This window comes from Anolis sagrei, chromosome 2, assembly GCF_037176765.1.
Source record: "Anolis sagrei isolate rAnoSag1 chromosome 2, rAnoSag1.mat, whole genome shotgun sequence".
Taxonomy (NCBI): Eukaryota; Metazoa; Chordata; class Lepidosauria; order Squamata; family Dactyloidae; genus Anolis; species Anolis sagrei.
This window is the reverse complement of record NC_090022.1, coordinates 122527768-122551616: the sequence shown is the minus strand read 5'-3', so window position 1 is coordinate 122551616 and position 23849 is coordinate 122527768. Positions and strand designations below refer to the sequence as shown.

Here is a 23849-nt window from a genome sequence, read left to right as displayed (position 1 = left end):
AAATAAATAATTGCTGGCCCCCAACATCAGATAACTTGAGAGGGAGTGCTGCACATGACACGTGCTGATAGAATCGCTCATAACAGCGGCATATGTACTTTTTTGCCATTGCCAAAGGTATCTGGTACTTCCTTGCATAATCTACGTCCACTATGCTCTGGTTCATAAGTGTAGGTTGAAGTGCTGGGGCACAATTTGTGGCTGGAGAACAGGAGGCTTCTAGACATCATCTGGTTGAGGCCATTTTCCTGATCCTCCAGCAAATAGACTGGAGATCTGAGTTAGCAACAGTTCTTCCTTTTTTCTGGCTGCAAAACTGCAACCAGGTCATACCTGGAGACCTCCTCCTCCTTGACCACTGGTGGGTTGTGGAGATGCATTCAAGCACCTCAAGCTGAGCAAAAGGGGAGGGCCAACAATAACAAACTGGTGGAGGTATATGCTCTACTGGCACTGAATGGGATTCCAACTACTTTTAGCAATCAAAAGAAGAAATCATTTTTATTTGCCCCACTGCCTCTCAGAGGTTGCTTGAGATTATTTAAGATTAATAATATGCAAATCAATAAATAATAAGCAAAATAAAAAAAACTTTCCCACTGCAACAACCAACAATAAAAAAACATGGCATAATAGAAGACTAGGAAAAAATAAAATCTAAAAACTAGTTGACTGAATTACAAGGTAAATGAAACAATACTGTTATTCTCACGAATGTCCATTTTGTCCAACACCCTCTATTCCTCACCCTGTCCAGCCGAAGTCCCTTAATGTAACAATACTTTAACAAGCCCTTGCTGTGCACTCATGCACACATTTGCACACATACACACACTTTGTGATAAATTCTTGCTGATATTATTTCCTGTTATCCTTTCATATCAGCTCTTGCACTGTTTGTTCCTTGACTACCAATTATGAAAGCTTTCTTTTCATAGAAATTTCAATTGACAGCTCTTGCCCCATCTTCTGCAGCCCACATATTTCTGTGAGCATACACTGTGCTATTTTGACCTGGCTTCATATAAAGGTTTCTCCATCTGAAACCAGTGGGATGTTCCTCCATACCAGTAGCAAACTCACAGTGTGTTTTGCTTCATACTTTAGGGTAGGGATATTGGCCGTTCTAGTGTCCCTTATCCCTGCTGCAGAAGGTGGGGATAAACTTGCTGTGTCTAATATTTAGCATAGAAGTTACAGTCTTTGATCTAGTCTTGATCTGTCATGTTTTGTTTGCAAACAGAAATGCCTGCAAATGCCAGGGAAGACCGTCCTTGCCTTCAGAAGGTGCCTCAGATAACTGTGTCTTCAGGGACCCCTGGAACATCCTCCTTACTCAAGGCATCTGCTTCGTTTGAACAAGGTGCCTCAAGTCAGCTTCCTTTTGAACACTGCTCTGGAAGCAATGATAGTCATCTGGAAATCTTATTGAATTCCCACAGTCCTCTGGGCCGGTCGAGTGAAATGCCCCTCTTGAAGGTGGGTGGTGAGGAACCTCACTTTGAAGGGGTGATAGAAGGATTTTCTAGCAAAGCTGCAGAGGACCTCCTGACACCCCATGAGATCCTGCCAACTCCCCTCTCCCCCATGGAGACTCAGTTGTCTCCTTCTTCTGGTGAAGGATCAGCTTTGCACATGAGCTTCACAGAGTCTCCTTGGGAAACAATGGAATGGCTGGACCTTACTCCACCGAGCTCAGCCAATGGTTTTGGTTCTCTCACCACCACAGGGCCAAGCATCTTCAACATTGATTTCTTAGATGTTACTGATCTCAACTTGAACAGCACCATGGATCTGCACCTACAACAGTGGTGAACTGAATAACCTTTATGAATAGGAATGCAGCCAACTACCAAAAAAGATCCCATTTGAGGGGTTATAAGAGCTCTGGTGTCACTGAAGGAAAAGAAACTGGAGTCACTTTTCCCAGAGCATGACAAATGGTTTCACCAAAGAATTGTCCCCACATACCTAAACCTAAACCAAACCAAACCAGTTCTGCACCCTTAGCATGAAATTTTTCTCCTCCTTTTCACTGACAATTTCCAGCAAACATAGGTGACTTCTAAATCTCTTCCAAGGAAGAATATCTCTGCACTAGTTTATTTGGTATGTACCTGTCAGTATTATCCCTGCCCTACATGGTAGCCATTACCAAGTTGTTGTTCTATATTGCCCTATTGCTTTGTCTATCCAACAATTTCATCCCTTGTGTTGGGAACCATCACCATCTGGGAACCATCACTTTTTATTAGCATCCATTTAAAAAGCTTTCTAAGGACTATCAGACCAGCAACTGCCAAGCTCTTAGTAGCTTTGCCACAGCTCAAATGACTTTCAGGGCCAAGGCTGGGCATCACACAACTCACAATAGCAGCCTGTCACCAGCATCCATGCCTCTATTGATGGACTGCTCCTTTCCCTCCGTCATTTCAGGAAGAGAGGCAGATACTCAACCTTTTGAAATTCAGCAGCAATAATAACAGCAATAGCATATCCTGCAACAGAGTAGACCAGGTCTACTCAGCCTGTGGTTCTCTTGATGTTTTGGACTTCAGTTCCCAGAATTCCTGACCATTGGACAAGCTGACCCAAATATATGGAGGGCCACAGGTTGGGGTGCATGCCTTTACTTCAGTTCTTGCTCTAAGGTTTCTGAATATTTTCTTAATCCTGCCCTTTGTTTTGCTATTTTCAAAAGCTGTTGGAAGAAAACTAAAACAGAATAACCTTTTTTGGTATTGGAAAAAAATCCAGAGAAAAAGTGAAGGAGTACAGAAATTAGAAAGTAGATTGGAAACTGGAGGGAGGTGGATCAAGACCTCATGAAATTTCATTTCCTTTACTAAGTACACTGTTCACATCTTTAATTAACTAAACTAAAAATATAGAAACATGTTACTAAACTAAAAATATAGAAACATGCAACTTTGCAATAACTAGCAAAATTCCATCAATACTGAAATATTTTGTTTGATATTTTGACCATGATCATTCCTTATGAATATTAAGAAAGTATGATTATTCCACAAAAATCTATTTCGATTTGGTTCCCATTGTTTTATGTGTGCACACCAAGTAATTTTATTCAATTTATCTAACTCCCAATGTTTAACATACCATTTTTTGAGAGACATCTTTCATTTTCTTCATCTTTTGTATATTATTCTTGCTGCCAATGGCATATGAAAAAGGTCTGTTCTTTTGGCACCATTGACGGAGTTCAGAATTGCAGTTATGAATCTGTAATCTGGAGTTGCATGTGCACAACTGACCCGTGTTCTCAATATCTTTATTTTCATTTTTGTAGGGAATACACAGGAATCATAGAAGTCCTGACTTACCAGGCAGCTGCTACTGTGAGCAATGGGAGGTCTATTCTCCTGTCAATCAATTTGCAGCAGGTTAAGATTCCCATTTTCTTCCTGCAAGCAATTTGTGGTAGGAGTACAAATTTTGGCAGTGATCTTGTTTTTGACTGTTACATCCAAGATCACTGGAGGGAGGGGAGGTGGGAACGTCAGTCTCATGCATCCTGATCAGGAGGAGAATAGACTCCCATTGCTCACAGTAGCTACTGCCAATTAAATCAGGATTGAGGGAGTCAGGGTGGGAGACACCAATTAGCTAAAATTCTTCAACAATTTGATTCACTTAATTCATTACTATAGGGCAATTCCCTCAGCAACGCAAAAAAACCCCCCCTTTAAAACCCCCCTACAATCCTACCAGGGCAAGAGGACTGCCATTTAAATAGTAGATTGCATGTCACTTCCAACTCATGATAGCCATGGGAGGAAGTAGGAGTTAGCTTTGCTGGGCTGATGTAGGTGAGATGTTTGGTATGTTTTGACCTATTATTTTTGAAAATATGAAAATATTTCCTCATGTTTCTTATACTCTTAAGCATTGTTATTCTTCAATCAAATAATGGAATGTATATTATACCAAGTCCAGCTGCATGAGTACTGCTAGAAGCATCTTTATTTTTTCTAAGTTAAAGGTGTAAGATACCAAAGCAGATGGATTGGGGAATTATATAAGGGTTCCTGGCATTCCATATATCTACAATACTGTTAGTTTTACATTATCTCTTTTCTCTAGTACATATCCATAAAAGTGCCTTTAATGTCAATTTAATGAGCCTTTGCTCATGGGTATTGACAATGTCTAGAGCCACTTGCAACACCAACCATGAATCTTTGCTAGGAGCATGGAATGGACCACCATTGATATGGATAAGAAGGGAAGACTGAAAGAGATGGAAGTTCTATGCTTGGAGATCTTCCCATTGTACTATCAGCATTGAAAGATTGTACTATTAGCATTGAATCCTTGCTGAAAGCCGGTCTGAGTCCCTTTACGGAGGTTGAGAAGATCGGGATATAAAAGTTTAAATAAATAAATAAATAAATAAATAAATAGGTGTGGGGTCAGGCAGGTCCCCACAAAGGAAGGAAAACGTACTTGACTTCAAGCAGGTGGACTTGTTTTCTCTCCACCACCAGCAGTTTCTATCCTTGCCACTGAGTCTTGAAAATGGCAGTTTCCTGGCCAGAGACTTCCTTTTCTACCTCCATAGTACTGTTCTTCCAAATATATGCCAAAGTCAGGTGATGTCAAATCAGGTAATGGGTTCATTGTTTTTAGACATTTTACTATCCCTTCAGTGTTTTTTTTAACAAAAATTAATTCTATAACTCCCAAAATAATTCTGTTAGCCTTAACACGGAATATTAAAGATCAAGAGTTGCACCACCATCAATTGGAAAGGCCATTTTAATCTTCAGATAACTTTTTGCTTAGATTTTTAAAAATATGCATCTAAGTTTTAGTGAAATACTTATAATCTGGTCTGTTACTCAATTCTCTATACATTTCAGCAATTCAGCCAGAGAAGCATTTGAATATTTATCCACGTGATGCTATTTGCACAGCTATAGAATTTTAATTTCTTGTTCCCAGGATTAAATTCTGGATTATGTCATATAAATTTTGTCTCTAAAAATAGGCATCAAAGGCAACTTTAATTCTTGCTCTGAGTCAGTTTAAATTTTGGTAACAGTTTCATTTTAATGAAAATATTAACCAGGAATAAATATGCAATGCAAGATACTATCTGAAATTTGAACCAATACATAATTGATCTATTAAGAAAAAGAGACAGAACCACTCTGCACAGTTGAAAGTCCATAGGTGATGTTATCTTGAAAGGGCTACCCAACTCTTCAAACCATTCATTTGTTTAGACAGTGTAGAAACAAGTTCTGATAGCCTGGTTAATTTCAAAAACATCTATTGTACTTTTTCCTGTATGGAGAATCTTGAATCAAATTTCTTGTTTCTTCCCACATTCCTTGCACAGATTTCAGTATTTAAAAGTTAAGAATTTATCTTTACATATTTCTATTATTTTTCTGTTTCTCTGCTTTAATCCATATTATCACGTTATTCCTTACTTCTCCAGTTTATGGATGGTTGTTATTGTTATTTATTCGTTCAGTCGCTTCCAACGAGCCCACACCAGAGCTCTCTGTTGGCCATTGCCACCCCCAGCTCCTTTAAGGTCAAGCCAGTCACTTCAAGGATAACATCCATCCATCTTGCCTTTGGTCCTTCTTCCTTTTTCCTTCCATTTTCCCCAGTATCACTATCTTCTCCAAGCTTCCCTGTCTTCTCATTATGTGGCCAAAGTACTTCATCTTTGCCTCTAATATTCTTCCCTCCAGTAAGCATTTGGGCATTATTTCCTGGAGTATGGACTGGTTTGAACTTCCCGCGGTCCAAGGCACTCAGAAATTTCCTCCAACACCACAGTTCAAAAGCATCTATCTTCCTTCGCTCAGCCTTCCTTATGTAGTTTATGAACTACAACTTTTTAAAAAGAGATCAAGTTTCCTCTGGGTTTCTCTATTAAGAAAACTAGTTATTAAATAATTTAATTTAATTTGCGATTCTTTCTAGAATATTATTTATAGATCATTACAATATAAAAGTAATTTTATTAACAACTTGGTACTAAATATGTCTTAATAATAATGAAACACGCTAGTTTAAACATTAATACGTACATGTATAAATAATAAACTAGAAACCAATTACTTATAACTTTAAAATTTTCTAATCAATTAATTTGGAGAACTAATTAAGTTGGTCCTCCAAATTAACTAGAGTTGCCATATATTTTTGTGATGATGTACTTTATATATTTCTTGTATCAACTTAGAATATAACTTGGATTTATTTCTTCCCAACACAGAGGTTTGTTAGCCTACTAACTACAGTTTGCCTATACACAAATGTTTATTAGCCATGTAAATAATTCTCCCTGATTTACCATTAGTTTTTCACTTTTTCCTGTGTACCTTTCATTCTTGCCTTTTCAAAACATCTTTCTCCCCAACAAAACACGTGGCTTTTGACTTTTCCCAGTAGCCTAGATGCACAATTCCTGGCTCTAAGAAGTCAGGAATAGGCTTTGTTTAGGAGAAAAGATTAATCTTTTTCAATAGTCCCATTCGAGTGCAAGATTGATGGAAGCAGTGAAGCAAAAAATCCAGATACTTTAAACGTTATTTATATAGTTTTCATGGCCAAAAGTGCTGCCATACTCATATAAAACTTGGGAGATTGTGCCTTTAAAAAGAAATGTGAAGTGGCTTATTTTAACAAAATCAAGGAATCAGCTCTTTCTGTAATGCCATAAGACAGGCTTAAAAGTCTCAAGGATACCTCAAAAACCATAGCTGTCTTAAACACAAACACACACTAGGATATTGCCTCTTAACACATCGGTTTTTAAAAACAAATTGTACCTACTGAAACCGACATCTATGTACTGTAATCCCATGTATTTCTATTCTTAAACTAGTCCTACTAAGTTCTATAGAATTTACTAGTAGGAAATTCTTCTGAACATGGCCATACAACCCAAAAAACCTACAACAACCCACAAATTCTTCTGATGTTTTCTTTCTTTTTGCTTGTTAAGCAGAGGTGACTAATGGAACAAAAATGGCAAAATCTTTTGTTTCTGAAGATATTTGCAGACCAGGAGCAATAAGCAGGCAGTTGCCAAAGATGGTCCATCAGGACTTCCATGTTAGAAAACCGGCACCATCTGGCCAGAAAAAGTAACAAAACTCCAAGGCAAAATCACATCCCATGCAGTATGGCCTATAAACTATTCACAGAGTAAAACAGGGCTTCTTAACCTTTTCCACTCAGGACCCCTTTCCACATGAGAAAACGTTATGTGACCCAGGTATATAGGTATATAAAGTAGGTATAAAAAGAAAACATTTAATGATAACAAACCAGGATTTGCAAGGCTTCCTAAACATTTTCCTTTTTATGAAGTACAGCTGAAGCATCTTCTGCAGTCCATTGAACGCCACCATGTGGCTGCAATTCTTTAACTGCACAACAATTTTTTGTAAATGTGGTATAAAACAGCCACTTGGTGATATTCAGAAAACTTTTACTTTTGGCAAAATATTGGGGACCCCAATACTAAGCTTAAGAGGACCCCATTTGGGGGCGGGACCCACAGTCTATGGAGCAGTGGAATAGATGGGCAATCAAAGCGTTTCACCAAACGTAATACCTCACTTTCTGATACTATTAAAAACTTATTCAAGCACTTTAAAGTGCTGCAACTTGGTCAGGGAATTTGAAGCTTTAAAACTATTTTTTTTTAAGTTTTATGATACTTTTAAAAAATGACTCAAATGAAAAGCAATACAGATTTTTGAAAGGCTATTTGAAAGAATCTTTCAATATTTGTTTTAAAAGGGCTTTTCATTTAAGCATGGCTGTGTAAATGCATTGGGTTCTTTTTAATTAGCAAAGGAAGTACTTTTAAGCACAAATTAAAAGCTAGTTGGAGGGAAAACAAGGTAATGGTGTGCCAAAGAATGTGTGTCAAAGCCAATGCCCTTAAAAAGCAATAGTCCTCAGGCAATATATACCTGTGGCTGGCAGCTAGACTTTTGTTCTTTCTCAATAGTTTTCTGCTGACAGAAGATGACGGAACCAGAAGAATAGCAGTAGCAGTTTGATATCATATAAAAGTCTTTGAACAAACTCTTGCCTATTCGGCAGTTAACCACTAGTGTAGTATCCTGCGGCATCATTTATACATGTTCTAGCATAGCAGGTCAAAGCAGAATGGACCTCAGATGGCCAACAGTAGTCCAGTACATAATGCTAATTAAATAATTTCTTCTTTTTGCCTAAAATGGTGCCTTACTTCTTTTTCAAGTTGGATGCTGTCACTGTCACGGTGTCATTCCTTCCACACATTCGTGTCTGAGATCAGTATTAACCAAAGCAGTCTTACTGAAGTCACCTTAAACATATTTCCACTCTTCCCATTCACAGTACTGTGACATAGCCACACAGCCCAAGACTCAAGACACACACGCTTTAGTGCCTTAGCCAAGTGGCCATTGCTCTTTTCTAGATGTCCTGCCAGGCCCCACATGCTGCAAGTGGAGCTGAATGACAACCACATGGAAGGTCCTCTAGAGAACAGCTGTGAATCCAGGATGAAAAGGAGGAGCTTGTTCTTCTAAGTTAGTTGGATATCTTGTCGTCTTAGCCATTCCCAGCTATTACCTTTGTTTCTTGTGTAAATCCCTGTGCACTGCAATTTCGAAAAGCCTGTTAGCACTGGTGGGGTGGAGGTTCACTTTGTGGCTGCTTCCTATGGATCCAGTTATTTCATGAAGCTTTGTAAAAAGCCAAATTGCAAACCAAATATCATACAAAAATATTTAGCAAACGAGCATATTTAAAACTTGTGTTACTGGAACAAACGTTTGTTGAAATCAAGACTTGTCACAAAGGACTGTGCTCATAAATACATTTTTGACTGAAAAGCAGGAGAGTTCTCTCTACAGACCTGTGTGTGTGAAATTCCAGAATCAGTAAGGTGACTAAACTCCTGAGGTTTAAGTATAATGGCTGGCTTTAATATTGCTGCATGTTGTATAAAAAGGTTAAAGTGTTTGTAATGTCACTATTTAAAGCATGATTTTTTTTCTTTTGTACAAATGTTCACAGTGCACTGATAGAATAGAACAATCCTTCACGTGCTTATTTTCCTTTCCTTTTTAATGTTAATATGCAGAATTAGAAGTCATTCCATTGAGACTTTTTAAAAAGCACTTGAATCCTGAATAGTTTTAGGTGCAACACTGTCGTGCGGTACAGGGCTTTGATGATTATTCTTATTTAAAGGGCTGCTGTCAACTGAACACTCAAAATAATACTGTAAATAAATACACTGCCTTACCTCTGTGACCAACACTGCCAATACCTATTAAAAGAATCGGTGATGTCACACTCAGCTCTTGTTTTGCTGTTATTTTATCACATGTTAAGTTTAACAATAGCAATTTTATTTCAGTATCCAACACCCACGTTGACTGAAATGTCTTCAGCACCTTACCCCAAGGGCCCAGGGTGGATTACAATCTCTTTCCTTTCACTTTTGTAAATCATTTTGCATAGTAGGCTAGTCAGAGTGTCTTGTCCAGTAAGCTTTTTGCCAGAACAAAGACTCAGATTCAGATCAAGGCAGATCAGCTTCTTGTCTAGATATTAAAGGAGAACCAGAAAATGAGATTTCCTCTCCCTCACTCATTCCCACTTCCACAGAAGTGGAAATCTGTAAAAACAAAAATGGAAAAGACTGCTAAAATAAACGGAGACTATGGAAATTAGGTCAAAATGTTTAAATAATTTTGTTGAAATCAAACATCAGTAACACAAAATGCAAACATGAGAAATGCAACAACTATTAAATAAAGCTGCAGGACAGTGTTGAAGACATAAATTATGTTGGATTCAATGAAAGGCTGGGCAAAGCGAGTCCCTCTACATGTTGTACCGCAGCCTTCAGCAGTCCTAGCCAGAACAGCCAACAACAAAAGATGCTAGGAGTTGCTGTACAACTTTGGGTTACGTCAGCAGACATAGTTGCCCAAAGGACACACACAATTATGGAATGTGGACGAATTAGTCTCAACTTGTAGATTTCGCTGGACCATTCAGGTGACACTGCTAGGGCTCAATTGTCACAGTGATGAGGATTAGGCTAAAAGCCAAACTGCACATTGGTTCAGAGGGGCAAGACACTACTGGTGGTGTTAGTGGAGCAGAGGAAGCTGGCATTTTTAGATTTCAGTTTGCATTTATTGATCTCCCCATCATGTGTCTGACCTAATAGCCAGGTCATAATCACATCCTCAATTCAATATGACTGGCCTGAAGGCAGGGAAAAATAGAATGGTTAACACTTCTGATACCATGCATATTATTTCAGATGGAAGAGAAAGAAATGAAATCAGGAAAAATAAAATATTTGGAAGCTCTTAGAAGTCATCAAGTTGTCAAACTCCATTTTACTTACAGATGATAAGGCAATATCCCTGCACATCAGCTTCTCAATAAACTTTTATACATTTTTCTATGGTACAAGAAAAAAAATTAACCAGAGCTCACAATGTACAGTTCTTACACTATTTTCACAGCTTCTGAACACTATACATCTTTATAAACATACACTGTAATATAAATGTTGCACCCTTAAAGAGTATATTATAACAATCTATGATGATGCTAGAATTGTCCATCTTTGTCTTAGTCGTCCATTGAATCTTAATAGGAAGCTAACTCCATTTCCTGGTTGACTTAATGAAAGTGCTCTACCAAAATACATTAGAGTTGAATGGGAAAGAAGATACAGCTATCGAAACAATCCAGGTTTTTTTGGCAGAGACAATGAATAACCACCATGAGTTTGGCATGTGCAGGCTGGAAGTCTCCAGACTAGGCTAGATGCCCACCCCGATTACAAGGAAGAATCACACTGTTGGGAAACTCATAACTCGTTCCCATCCTGTCATTTGATGTTGACCATATTGCATCAATAGTTTTCCTATAAGAGCCTATCAACCAATCGATAAGCTAGATGCGAGTTACCTGGCTGCAGAAATGATGTCTTGTCACTTGTTTTACTGACCAAGTCCTACATAGTCTTATATGTAAGATTATGGCATTCCAAGGAGCTTTGGGCTATTCCAAGTCTATGTCCATTTCCTTCTGTCGCAAGTTAATTTTTCACTGAGTGACCCAAATACTAAGAATTGTCTAAAGATTTTCCTCCTTGATTTGGCAATACAATTTCTACAGTTTTTTCTTTTGGACAAATACTTTTGAATAATTTAACATTTCAGTTCTCTCATTTATTATTTTGTTTGGCAACTCCTCTGATTAAAAAATGAATGTTTACAGAGGGTCTTAATTCAACCATAATTTATATTCAACATATTTAGCATCCTTATAATCATTTTGGGACTCAAACTATTCAACTGAAGAGGATCGGAAAGTGTATTTGATCTGATAGCAGTTATCAGAATATGAAGCACAGATCCAAAGCACACCGAGAGCTCTGTGAAGAGTCTAGATTATGCATTTGGAGAACATTTAGTGGAAGTGAATTACAAATATTTATGAATAATGTAACATGGTTCTTAACAACTTCAGGCTGTACAGTGCATTTTGAAATGTAAAAGTTTAGCCAGCTAACAAGCATTACATAATTAGAAATCAGTGGTCATAAGCCAGTTAAATTCAATTGAGTAGTTTAATATTTCCTCAGGTCAAAGTCTTATCTCACCAGGTAACAATTTACAGGACACCTAGTTCTATCAAAGAATGGCTTACTTGGAAAATGAAAGAATACAATATTTTCCATCTCTCACAAGTTTTCACTGTTAGCCTCTTTCAATGCATGTCTTTTGTTTTATTTATTTATATTTTTTGGTAATGACATAGTTCATTTTACATGATCACATCTTCTGCCCCCCGCCTCCCCAAAAACATAGAAGTTCTGCTGAACCGCACTGTCTTTAAAACACTGACTGTGACTGAAAAACAACAGAACTTCAAATCAATCAATCTATTGCACTTCGTGAAGAAAATATATATATATTTATATATATTTATATATTATCCCCTGTTTGCCTTTTTCTGGCACCAGAAGTTAAAAGTAGCTCATTTGGCTGCACAAGTTCTTCTTTTCCCAGGCAGAGTTTCTTTATGTTCAGAATCAGACAGACCAATGCCTAACTTCCTTTCTTTTAAGTTATCTGTAATAACTGGAAGAGTTTGAGAGAAGAAAATCATTCCCGTAGCTGCTGAGAAGTCTCTGAATCTAGAAATCAACTTCTAGGTCTTATCCAATCATGGTCAACAAATAAAAGGTTATTATTTCCACATTTCATGAATATGTCCACAAAAAGAGCAAAATGACGTCTCTCTTTGACTGACACTAACACTGTGTGTGATCAGATATTACATGGATGCACTTTTTAAGTGATAATAATATACAGACAGAATGGAAGAAAAACACCAACATTATTGCACATGGTGTCTGGACGAGCATTAAAACACTGCAATATGGGGGGTGAAGGTTCTGTACATTTTGCTTTCTCTCAGCACTTTGCCCAAGAGTTTTGATGTAGCAGCAGTATCAATCGACATACATGGGAGAGCTGGGAGTTGCTGGCATTTGATCTAGGATTTTACAAACGTAGCACGCAACATCCACCGTTCGCTCCTCATACATTAGGATGAAGGGATGTTTCTGGAAATAGAAGAAATCACAAAACCATTACATTTTTTGATGCATCTTTACAGAAAATTGTTTATTTATTTATTTATTTTATTTACTTTACTTGTATACCGCAGTTTCTCAGCCCAACAGGCGACTCAACGCGGTTTACAACAAGGATAAAAATCAGACAAAGATATACAATTTAAAACCCTAATAGCATGGTATACAATATTAATATAACAATAAACAACACAATACATCTCATAACTAGAGTCGTGATCCAGTTCGTCGTCCGTTTTTCCATTCCTGTATCATAACATTCATTGCACTGCTGGTTCGAACATCCAAGTTTTTAATCTTCTTCGAAACACCATTAGTGAGGGGGCTGATCTAACCTCCCTGGGAAGGGCGTTCCACAGACGGGGGGCCACCACAGAAAAGGCCCTGTCTCTCGTCCCCGCCAGCCGCACCTGTGAAGCAGGCGGGATGGAGAGCAGGGCCTCCCCAGAAGATCTTAGGGTCCTGGCGGGCTGATAGGCAGAGATACGTTCGGATATCCTCAGTTCTTTTGTGGAGCTAATTCCTTGCAATCAATGAGCTGCTCAACTGAATTAATGACTAATATGGCCCACCACAAAAGTCATTCACATCAATCAGCATGCAGATACATGGATGGGTTCAGGAATTACTAGACCACTATATGTAGCAGCTACAAGCAACAGGAAGTGGCAGAAATTTAAGTGCCAAATTCAATTTCTATAAACATATTCATACTGCCATTTCAAGTACTGAGTACCAATTGTAGAATTCTTAGTGCCCCCAATAAACTTCCTAATGGCAAGAGCTGTTTGGCAGTGGAACATACTGCCTGGGAGTGTGGTGGATTCTCCTACAAGTGAGGTTTTTAAGTAGAGGCTGGATGGCCATCTGTGAGGGATACTTTGTGCTTTTCTTCCATGGTCGAATAGGGATGGAATGGGTGGCCAACTCTTCCAACTCCACGATTCTATTATTCTAATATCCAGTGTTAAAATATAAGTATCCAGAATAAAGTTTCCTATATAAAACGTGCATTTTGCTTTGCAGAAACCAGATTACAGCATTGAGAGGTTTCAATTTATTGTCTTGTCTTGTGAAGCACTGTTCAAAAGATCTAACAACTGATATAATTTGAGTAAGGACACTGCACAGTCATTGCTAATACACTTTGCGAGAGAATTAGGGTGAAGCAAATATATCCTACAATCAAAACAGACTGCAGAGATTAAAGATGCCATGTATTTCTATCGTGGGTGCAACAAAACAATTTTTCTATATACAGAACCATTATAATGCAACTTTGAAAATAATAAACACCAATATGGCAAGATAGACTCAGCCTAATACTTGCAGCTCGTACTCCGCAAAGCAGGACTATTGCAGTGCTTCCTTTTTATAATCATCAGTACATAAAACTTACAGATTAATTAAAGAATAATTATATAATATGATGAGTCATGTAAGATGTGAGGAGGACAGAAACTCTAACATCATAATCCTAAACTTTTCAGAATGAGTACTCACCAGAAGCTCCTTATACTTTGGCCGTTTAGACTCATCCTTTGTAAGGCTAAAAATATCAGAAAGACAGTGAGAGAGAAAATCAATCACTGAAAAACAGCTGGAAGTAAATGGTAGAAACTACCAGAAAAGTAAATTTTCAGATCCTGATAATGATACTTCATAATACACTGGTATATCAATGTCTACAAAGACTTTTCTGGCACTTCTGTATAGATTACTTGCATGCTAAATTTAGCATGAATTCTCAAGTGCTTCTTTTAAATTAGATTTTAAAGTATTATTTTAAAAGATGAAAAAGTTAAGAAAAATAGGTAGAAAGGAATTACATAGAATAGGATCAGTTAGGCATATTTTTGGCTAATTATACTTCTGCTCAATTTATATTGATGCATATGCCTAGTCATTTATACTTTCAGATCATTCTTAAGTTTATAGGCCAATACAATTAAGCTCTGAGTAAAATTTAAATTTCTTTTTTTTTCTTTTTTGCTAATTTTAATATTTTCTGTATCTGCCATAGCGTCTTAAAAATGTCATATTTGCTTTTTCTGTACAAGGCCAGTGCAGAAATAAATATTATCTATTATAAAGAGAAATTTCAAAGAAAATCTCTGGATGCCCCAGTTTATGCTGCCAACATAGTAAAAATAAACAAATATAGGACACAAAGATATGAGAGGATGTTACAAGTTGCTCTCTGGACCCATAAACCCAATCCTAAACTTCCCCCCTTTAGGAAATACATTAGTTGAAATAACCGGGAATTATTTTATACAACATCAACTCAAAGAGCTTGGGGGCCCAATTTACTTGTAAACTTGCACACAGTTTTAGCCTTTAAAGCTATAATGTGGATTTTTTCAAATTGCTTATAAATATTTATCTTTTTGCTACCTTGAGACTTTCATGATCAAAGGATAGGATAAAGATAAACTCAAAAGTCCATGTACATTTAACAAACCAAAAGTAAGCTCACTAACTACATTGACAAGTCATTACAACCTCAATCAGCAAATGTACAGAAGCAAATCCACACAGTAGCTTTAAAAAAACACAACGTAAGCCAAGACAGGATTGAGTCTCTTGCATATTCTCTGCAAAATGGGAAAGAAATCAGGAAGCTGCGATTAACCATATGTCCCCCCACAGCAAAATGAGGAAACTATGCTTAGTGGCATCACACAAGTTTGAATAAGAAGCCATAATGAAAAGCTGTTTCTTCTACCTTGGCACTAGACATTAATTATAGTTGCTGTTTTGAATGCATTAAGAAGCTATAGTGAAGTTCATCCTCCTGGCTCATCCCCCAGTTCACACAAAAATAAGAAGTGTCCATAACATTAGATTAACCAGATTTTGATTATTTCAACAGGACCCATCATGCATCCGAATCATGATATAGAAAGACAAGAGCAAATTTTCACCATATTCTTGGCCAGGACAGACCTAAACCTCTTTCCCAACCACCTACATAGAACGAGTAGTGGCCCCTCACTCGCTACTTTATCAGAAGACAGGATTTTATTCAGCTCTATTTTTGCAGTCTTTTCTGAGCTTGTCAATTATAAACTCCTTGCCTTTTAAATTTAGGCTTGTTCTAAGTAGAATGTAAGCTATAATTTAAGCTCCCCAGAGTGACTTATGTCTTAGGGATGGATGCAAGTGTTACAAGTATTTTCTGAATGATACCATGTCAGCCAGTTTGCAGATACTTGCTGTTCCATTGTCCTACTGAGAGGAAACATGTGCTTCATCCAACACAACAGACATTCTCTAGAATCACTGCCTGAACCACATGCGAAACACCCAGCAATTTGGGGGAAGGGGGATCCCAGCCTGAACCACAAATCTGACTACAGCCCTGGAATGAGGCATACTCACCACAAGTTGACAAAGTTTATAAAACTGTGGGAGAACTCCCGTTCATCTGAATTACTCAGCTGCGGTGGGTCTCCTTTGACTACTTGTGTCAGTTGATCAAATACACTATTCCATTTAGGATAGGGGAACCGTCCGGTAGCCAGCTCATACTATGAAAAAGAGACAGGAATAATATGGGGTTTGACTAATCAAAAGACTGTTCACAAGAAGTGCGCACACTTCACAGCCTTTCCAGAAAACTGATGAAGAAGTGAATTCTCATAGGCATACTTTAAAAGAATATATTGAGACGTTCTGGCTTGGTTTTTGTTGGTTTGTTTGTTATTTTTTATTGTGTTATGTGAAAAAAGAATACAATCTACAAAATTCAACATATGAAACTAGAATCTAACAAAAATCTATTATTATTACACTAATAAATTTCCTGTGTGACCATTTTAAAATCTATTTTGTCTTATTTTTTTAAATACCCAAAGACAAATCTCAATTTTCTAGCGAACTCTTCATTGTTTCCTTCCCTTATGCCACTGGAGAGCTTGGCCATTTGAATATACTCAACTAATTTTCTTTTTCAATCCTTAATAAGTAGTTCTTTCCCCCCCGTTCAAGACTTTGCTATTGTAATTCTCGCTGCCACAGAACTATATTGGCAAATTTCTACATCTTCTTTACCAATTCTCTCTTGAAACAAACTCAATAGGCAAATTTCTGGGTTTTTCTTAACCTTTTTAGAAATCATTTTATTACTTTCTTTTGGAACCTTTTTCCCAATTTTGTTACCTCCTTACAGGTCCACTAAATATGGAAGAAGGTGCCTTTCTGTATTTCGCATCTACAAAATTCCCCCCATTGGGTTTTATCCAATTTAACCATTAATTCAGGAGTTATATAACGTCTATAGAAAATTGTGTACATATTTTCTCTAATGGGCCCAGCTATTGAAAATTTAAATCCTTTTTTCCATAGGTATTCCCAGTTTTCCAAATCTATATTTTTCCTTAAGTCTCTGGAAATCATTATTGTTTTGATTCAATTTTTACTGGTTGGTTTTTCATTTATTTCCGTATTACTTTTCATTTTTCAAAACATCATTAGATGTAATTGTCATGTGGAACATGCAACTTAAAGTAATAAGTAAAACAGATTTGCATTCATAGAACTGAAGCCATTGTGGTTGGCTTCAAGTGTGTAATTATGGCCCTTTAAAAGCAACAATAATTCTGATAAGGCCCTACATGAAAATGAGTTTGACACTCTGCCTGAGATAAACATACACATACACGTGTGTGTCCAACGAGAAATGCCAGGTCAGCTAGCTGTATCTACCATCCTTCTTTTCACAGAAATCCTCTATGCTGCTCTACAATATATACCAGGATTGGAAGCTGACGCTAGGATGACTATGTGTATCTTGTATCAGTGAAAAGGGAAGGAAGAACAAAGGGCAAAATCCCCTACTTTAGAATACGTTTGTTTCTTTTCACCAGGTTCAGCAGCATGGTTGCCCCACTGGTGGGAGAGCAAACTCACTGCTCACATACTGGATACAAGGAAACTAAAACATTGCCATACAAAAAAAGCAGGAGCATGCCTAGCATTCAGGCAAGCTGTGCAAGCATAGATGTCCACAGACTCTTTGTCTTTAGATTTCTGAATTTCGTGCTTAATGCCTTATACTCACCAATGTAATTCCTAAGCTCCAGACATCAGAGCGGACATCGTAACCTTGCCTGGATGCACTGGGGTCTATCCTTTCTGGCTAAAAATAAGACAACAAAAAACAGTCACATATGTAGGAAAGAGAACAAAGAGCAAGAAATGTAAGCCCCTTTTGCAACTCTATATAATCAACTATAAGTTGAGAACAGTTGTATAAACATTTAATTTTAAAATGTGGGTTGACTTATCCTCACCTCCTATTGTGCTTCAGTATTTGTATTTACATTTTAAATGTACTAAATGTACCAAGTTTGTATGAAAATGTGATTATTATTTCTTGTGCTAGTCTATGACCGAAATAAATGATTTGATTGACTGACTGATTGATTTCCATGAGTTAATGCTGAAACAGATGACTGTGATGGCTCAATTCACAATGTGCTTCTTACTAATTTGGGAGGTTGAGATGGAGTGAAGTAACAACAACTAGAGTGACGAGGGCCACCTCAGTGCCTTACACTTCCACGTCTTCTTCCTCAGTCGCAAGCGAAGCACCCCTGCAGAATCAGTAACTGACAAATCTTCCATGCCAGTTTGGACAAGGGAGGAATAAGGAGGGGAGGACTACTTTCACACCTTGCCATGTCAAGAGGGCCTTCATGACTCTATTCTTAACACTGCTTTTTGTAATGGGCCCCTCGTAAAGGCAGGTTGCTTTACTTGCTCTTATCATCCCACACTTTAATCCACACTTTAATCTAAACAGAAACCTTTGTTGAGACAAATTTAGCTTCCCTTTTGCAACACAGGACATTCAGTTATTTCATTTATAGTCCTTCATCTGTATTTGTACAGCTATAGACATTTTAAGATCAGCAATGCAATTTCTCTCCTCCCCCAACCCCAATAGTAAGTCCATAAAAAAACAGATTCTGTCATTCTTGTTAGCTCTTCTTAAGTATGTTTCCTCAAAGCATATTTAAAAGAGAATTAATTATTTGAATATTACTGGCCCCTAGCATATCCTTGACTAAGCCATAGGTCATAGCAATTGATGAAATATTGGGTCCCAAATCTGCCCTTGACTTATCCATAGGGGTGACTTACAGCTGAGGAGATATGGTTCTGGAATCAGCTGTGTGGCCCATATTCTGGGCTCTTTGTGGATTATACAAACCAATCTTGATACACCTATGATTATTTTCTTTCTAGGATGGGGACAAAGGATCTTAATAACTTCTCTTATAAGACAACCATCAAAACGCCAGTGCTCAGAGGAGCGGGGATGATTTTTCGCCAATAAAGCCATACGACTACAGGGGGGAAAAGCTGGGTGCTTTTTCACATGCATACTCCAGTTTCTCAAGCATTTCAAAATCCCCTCTGTTACACAAAACTGATTCACAAAAAACATGATTCGTAGTCCCTAAGAAATCACACATGGAAAGAAATGCCCAGCCTTTCTCCTCCACCCTACCGTAACGTAATTGCTAAGCATGTCCCCATAGTTCCACAACACAGCCAATGGTTAGAAACACTGATGGCTAACAGTCCAAGAAAATCTGGAAAGTCTTGTATTTCCCACCACCAACACAGCCAATGCACCATAGCACTGCATTGGCTACAACTGCTCTATGACCTTTCTATTGGCTGAATTGCATTTCATATTTCCTACAATGTTATCTTTGTTTTTATTGTTAGTTTTATAATTGGATGCGGCACTGAAAAAGCTCTGCCATAAAAGGCAGTTTATGAATATGTTGTATTTTCCAACAGGTAATATTTATACATCCAGTTTGGTAGGCAAAGAGAAGTGCCTGCTTCAGATAAAGGAGTGTCAGCATTATACTGTTCCCTTTGCCTCACCTTGATGCTGATTTGGAGAGCCTCCCTCTCTAGAGCCAGCACAGAACCAATGGCCTTGATCTAAGGAATTAGATCATGCAGGTAGGGGGCCCTGGGGAATAGTGACTAAAATTCAATCAGCGCACTAAATTAGTTCTCCTCTTTCCAGAGTTGTGTATTAATGACAACGGAAGGCAGAGAAAAATCTGCCAGCTTCCTACGCTCTATTTCCCCAATACCTTGTTTTTTCCTTCATGGTCATTCTGCTCACATCATTTCTTCTTTTGTAGTTATGCGCTACACCAGGATAGTTACACCAGTGGTAATACAATGCAAGCATATGGGTGCTGCTGATACATGCAATCTCCAAGACCACCTGATTAGAGTACTGGGCTACAAAAATACTCTCTCAGAGTTTGGTATCTGAGACCCAAGCAGTCCTGGGTACAGCACTGCCAGTGAGTTTGTGCCTTGATTTTCTCAAATGGCAACAGGTGGCAAGGCAAAGCAGAGCAGGAAGAAGGGTATCAGGAAAGAGAAAGGGGAGAGGGCAGATGAAGAAACAATAGTAGTAAGAAATGATGAGGATGATTGAGGATGATACCAGAAGCACTTCTGTCCCTGCTTCAAGCAGTAAGAGAGCCTGCTCTATCCCTTGCATTTGTCCCATGTACAAGATAAGACATCATGATGAACAAACTCTAAGGCTGTTGGGTTCCTAACTTGAAGACCAAGGATACCATCTAATCTCACAAAGAAGATTATTGGTTTGTATCTACACTTAATGTTACCAAGCTGTAGGTTGGTTTAGAAAGCTAGTCCTGAATATTTCGCTTTTCTGCACAACAGGGAGACTGAAGCAAATGATTTCATTCTCTTTCTCACTCACCTCCCTCCATCACATGTAAATTTTCAAAACCCACTTACTGCCATGTATGGTCGGCATCCCGCATCTCTGGTTTTGGCAATAGAGTCTACAAGTTGTCCACTGATACCGAAATCACAGAGTTTAATATTTCCATTTCTGTCCAGAAGAATATTGGAAGGTTTAATATCTGCAAAGGGTGTGAAGAAGCAGACACACATCTAAATAGGTAAACTGCAAACAGTGTTCTTCGCTTTCAAACAGCTGGAAGCTACATAGCTAAAAGAAAGAAAATGAGAACTGAAGACAGCAATAGGGCTACAATTTCTTCATCAAGAGCATATTGTAAGAACAACTGCTTTTATATGTTTTACACTTAGATTTCAGGGTCAGTTCCACCAGAGACTGGTGACTGGATCTCCCAATCCTATTATTTTAAACTGAGAAACTGTTTAAGAGTGAGGCTGGATGAATGATATCCTTTTCCATCTTGCTTTATTTCCTTCCAGCAAAAGTGCCAGAAGTCAAACTGCACCACAATGAATTCGCATGTTGACTAATATCAGTCCCGTCTTGAGAGAACCAGGAAGTATATCAATATATCAAAATGATTATATAGAAGACTAAATTACTTAGTTCATAAAAGAAGGTTTTGGATAATAAATAGGGTCTCTTTCCCATTGCTACTTCGTAGAAAGAGCTGTGGTCCTTCTGCAGAATTTTGCCTGAGTTTTAAATTTTTCAGGTGACAAGATTTTTCTTAGGTCCCACCTTGTTGCAAGTAGAACTGGTGACGACACGTGAAAGGATATCCTTGGTGGCTGCTCCCAGACTGTGCAATTACCTCTGATGGGAGGCAACACTTGACCCCTCCCCACCACTATGCTACATTAAACCACTGGAGGAGATAATCCAGTTTTGGAGTTTGGTGCCATCTGTACTCAGATGAAACCCAACTCTACTACGCTTTTCCACCAAACATCAAGGATGCCATCCTAAACCAGATAGATGTATTCTTGAACAGTTGCAACCTGTGCTGGATGGGGTCACATTGCCCCTGAAGTCACAGGTCCGCAGTTTGGGGGTCCTCCCGGATTCAGTGCTGACCCTGGAGGCCCAGGTGTTGGCAGTGGCTGGGAGGGGCTTTGCGCAGTTAAAGTTTGTTCGCCAACTGTGCCTGTACCTTGAGAAGCCTGACTTGGCCATGGTGGTGCTTTGGTCACATCCAAATTAGATTACGGTAACGCACTCTATGTGGGGCTGCCCCAAAAGAGCGTTCAGAAACTTTAACTGGTTCCAAGATCAGTTGCCAGATTGCTAACAGGAGCTGGATACAAGGAAAGACCCACTCCCCTGTTAAAACAACTACACAAGCTTCCAGTTTGTTTCTGGGCACAACTTAAGGTGCTGGTATTACCCTATAAACCCCTAAATGGTTTGGGCTCAGCCTACTTAACTGACCGCATCTCCTCCTATAAACCGACTCAAGCCCTGAGATCCTCAGGAGAGGCCCGACTCTCAGCTCCGCCATAATCTCAAGTGAGATTGGCAAGAACAAGAGAGAGGACCTTTTCGGTGGTGGCCATGTGGCTCTGGAACTCCCTTTCTAAGGATGTTAGAATGGATCCCTCCCTGCTTTCATTTAGAGATCAAGTTAAAATCTTCCTATGGAAGCAGACCTTCCGTGAAGGAGATCATTAGCATGACAAACACCAGATCTTCGTACGCAATGTGCTGAGTATATAGTAGACCTTCAGCAATGGACTTGATAATGGACTTGACTACAGTGAAAGGAATGGTTTTTAGATGGGGTTTTAACTTGGAATATTTAAACAGTGTTTCTGTCAGTTTATTTATAATGTATGTCATGGTTTTATAATATAATTTTATATTGCTATAATTATCTCTATTACAGATGTTGTTTGTTCACATATTGTGCACCTCAGAGAAAGGTGGGATAGAAATAAATAAATAAATTCTGCAAAGCAAATACTTGTTCAAAGTTTAGGGGGCTCAGCTTGGAAACTCACTGCTTCTTTACAAAGTCACTCTGCCCTTTAAAGTGGTCAATTAACAGAGAGCATGACCTCACTTTCCTTTCCATGTAGACATTTTCAGAAGAAGAGTGTTAGTTAAAACTATGCCACACCAAAGTAGAAACAATGCAAATTTCAGTAGTGACTGGATGCTACTTTTGACATATCAATTTAGATAAAATGGGGTAGAATATTAATCTAAATTGTGAATTTGATAGCAGGTAGCAAAACTGGGATCGAAATGAGTCAAACCTTCTCAATATCTGCATGAAGAATAGCAATTCTCCAAAGCAGAGAACCATGTCGAGGGGAGAAGGGGAAATCAAATTTATCCAGTCAATTCCACAGAGAGCCACAATGGGTGAAAACACTTATAATTTTAAGAGGAAGAGGTGTTATTGCTACAGAAAAGGCAAAACTTACCTCTGTGAATGATTTTCAAGTTTTCTTTTAAGTGGTTTAGTGCTTTCACAGTCTAAAAGAAAAGCAAAACAGTTTAAGGAAGAAAATAAATAATAGAAATCCTTTTCAGAGTAGTAATTAAGCAAGATTCATCCTAGGAAACTAATAAGGCAGAAATAGTAAAACATTCATTCAAACATTTAGTAGCCAAGGAAGTTAGGGTGGACCTTTTTAAAACTTCTGGTGGGAAGCCAAAACAATCCTGGTCCACATGGCATTAAGTATTTGAAAGTGCTGCAACAACTGCTCACAACTGGATTTTAGGACCATTTTAGATTGTTTTCAGAAGATTTTTGAAATGTACTTTAATGTGCTTTACAACATTTTTAACTGGTTTATGTGTTCAGGGGCCCTTTTGTATTGGGAGGTGATACAGAAATACAGGAAATAAATAAATGTTGCAAGGTAGTTAATACAAGCAAAAGGCAACAGAAAAGGTTGTTTAAGTCTCCTGAACACTTCAGTGGGCCAGATGAAACTACAGGATTGCAGTTACATTTTAAAGGAAACTAAATAAAATAAATGCATTCCTTTCTACAACATGGATTAAGAAAGCAAAACAGAATTGTGCATAAAAACGGCAACAATAAATCAGGAAGAAAACTTACAGCTAAAGTGATTTTGCCTAGAATTTCTTCTGGAATAATGTCATCTAATACACTATATACATATTTGTAAAATTTATCAAACGAGGTAGACATGAGCTCCATACAGATCCAACAGTCACCCTAAAACCAAAATGAAAGGGTTTTATTAGTGTTGTTGTCAAACTGATGTAAACATATACGAGCACACAGATCTTTTTATGTTGTGATGGAAAGGGCAAGCTGGAAAGGTCATCTTTTACACAAAACATAGCTCCTAATCCTGCCTTTCTGAGATGGAGAAAGCAGAATATTTAGTATATGACTTT

The 23849-nt window shown here is 38.1% G+C and overlaps 2 protein-coding genes across 10 annotated transcripts in view; one reads left to right on the top strand and one right to left on the bottom strand.

Moving 5' to 3' along the window:
• MYOCD (myocardin) overlaps positions 1 to 9352 on the top strand; it is a 165217-nt gene extending 155865 nt beyond the window's left edge. For all 6 annotated transcript variants that reach the window (XM_067463812.1, XM_067463814.1, XM_067463813.1 and 3 more), the window contains one exon: positions 1244 to 9352. In XM_067463812.1, the coding sequence (XP_067319913.1) occupies positions 1244 to 1815 (572 nt within the window). In that variant the 3' untranslated portion in view covers positions 1816 to 9352. The remainder of the gene's footprint in view (positions 1 to 1243) is intronic.
• Positions 9353 to 10389: 1037 nt separating this feature from the next.
• MAP2K4 (mitogen-activated protein kinase kinase 4) overlaps positions 10390 to 23849 on the bottom strand; it is a 48621-nt gene continuing 35161 nt past the window's right edge. For 3 of the 4 annotated variants that reach the window (XM_060764535.2, XM_060764536.2, XM_067463816.1), the window contains 7 exons: positions 23545 to 23664; positions 22898 to 22949; positions 20501 to 20628; positions 17751 to 17828; positions 16070 to 16218; positions 14189 to 14234; positions 11640 to 12655 (listed from right to left, as the gene is read on the bottom strand). In XM_060764535.2, coding sequence (XP_060620518.1) covers positions 12542 to 12655; positions 14189 to 14234; positions 16070 to 16218; positions 17751 to 17828; positions 20501 to 20628; positions 22898 to 22949; positions 23545 to 23664 — 687 coding nt within the window. In that variant the 3' untranslated portion in view covers positions 11640 to 12541. Of the gene's footprint in view, positions 12656 to 14188; positions 14235 to 16069; positions 16219 to 17750; positions 17829 to 20500; positions 20629 to 22897; positions 22950 to 23544; positions 23665 to 23849 lie in introns of all 4 variants that reach the window. The other variant, XM_060764537.2, reaches the window with a different exon arrangement.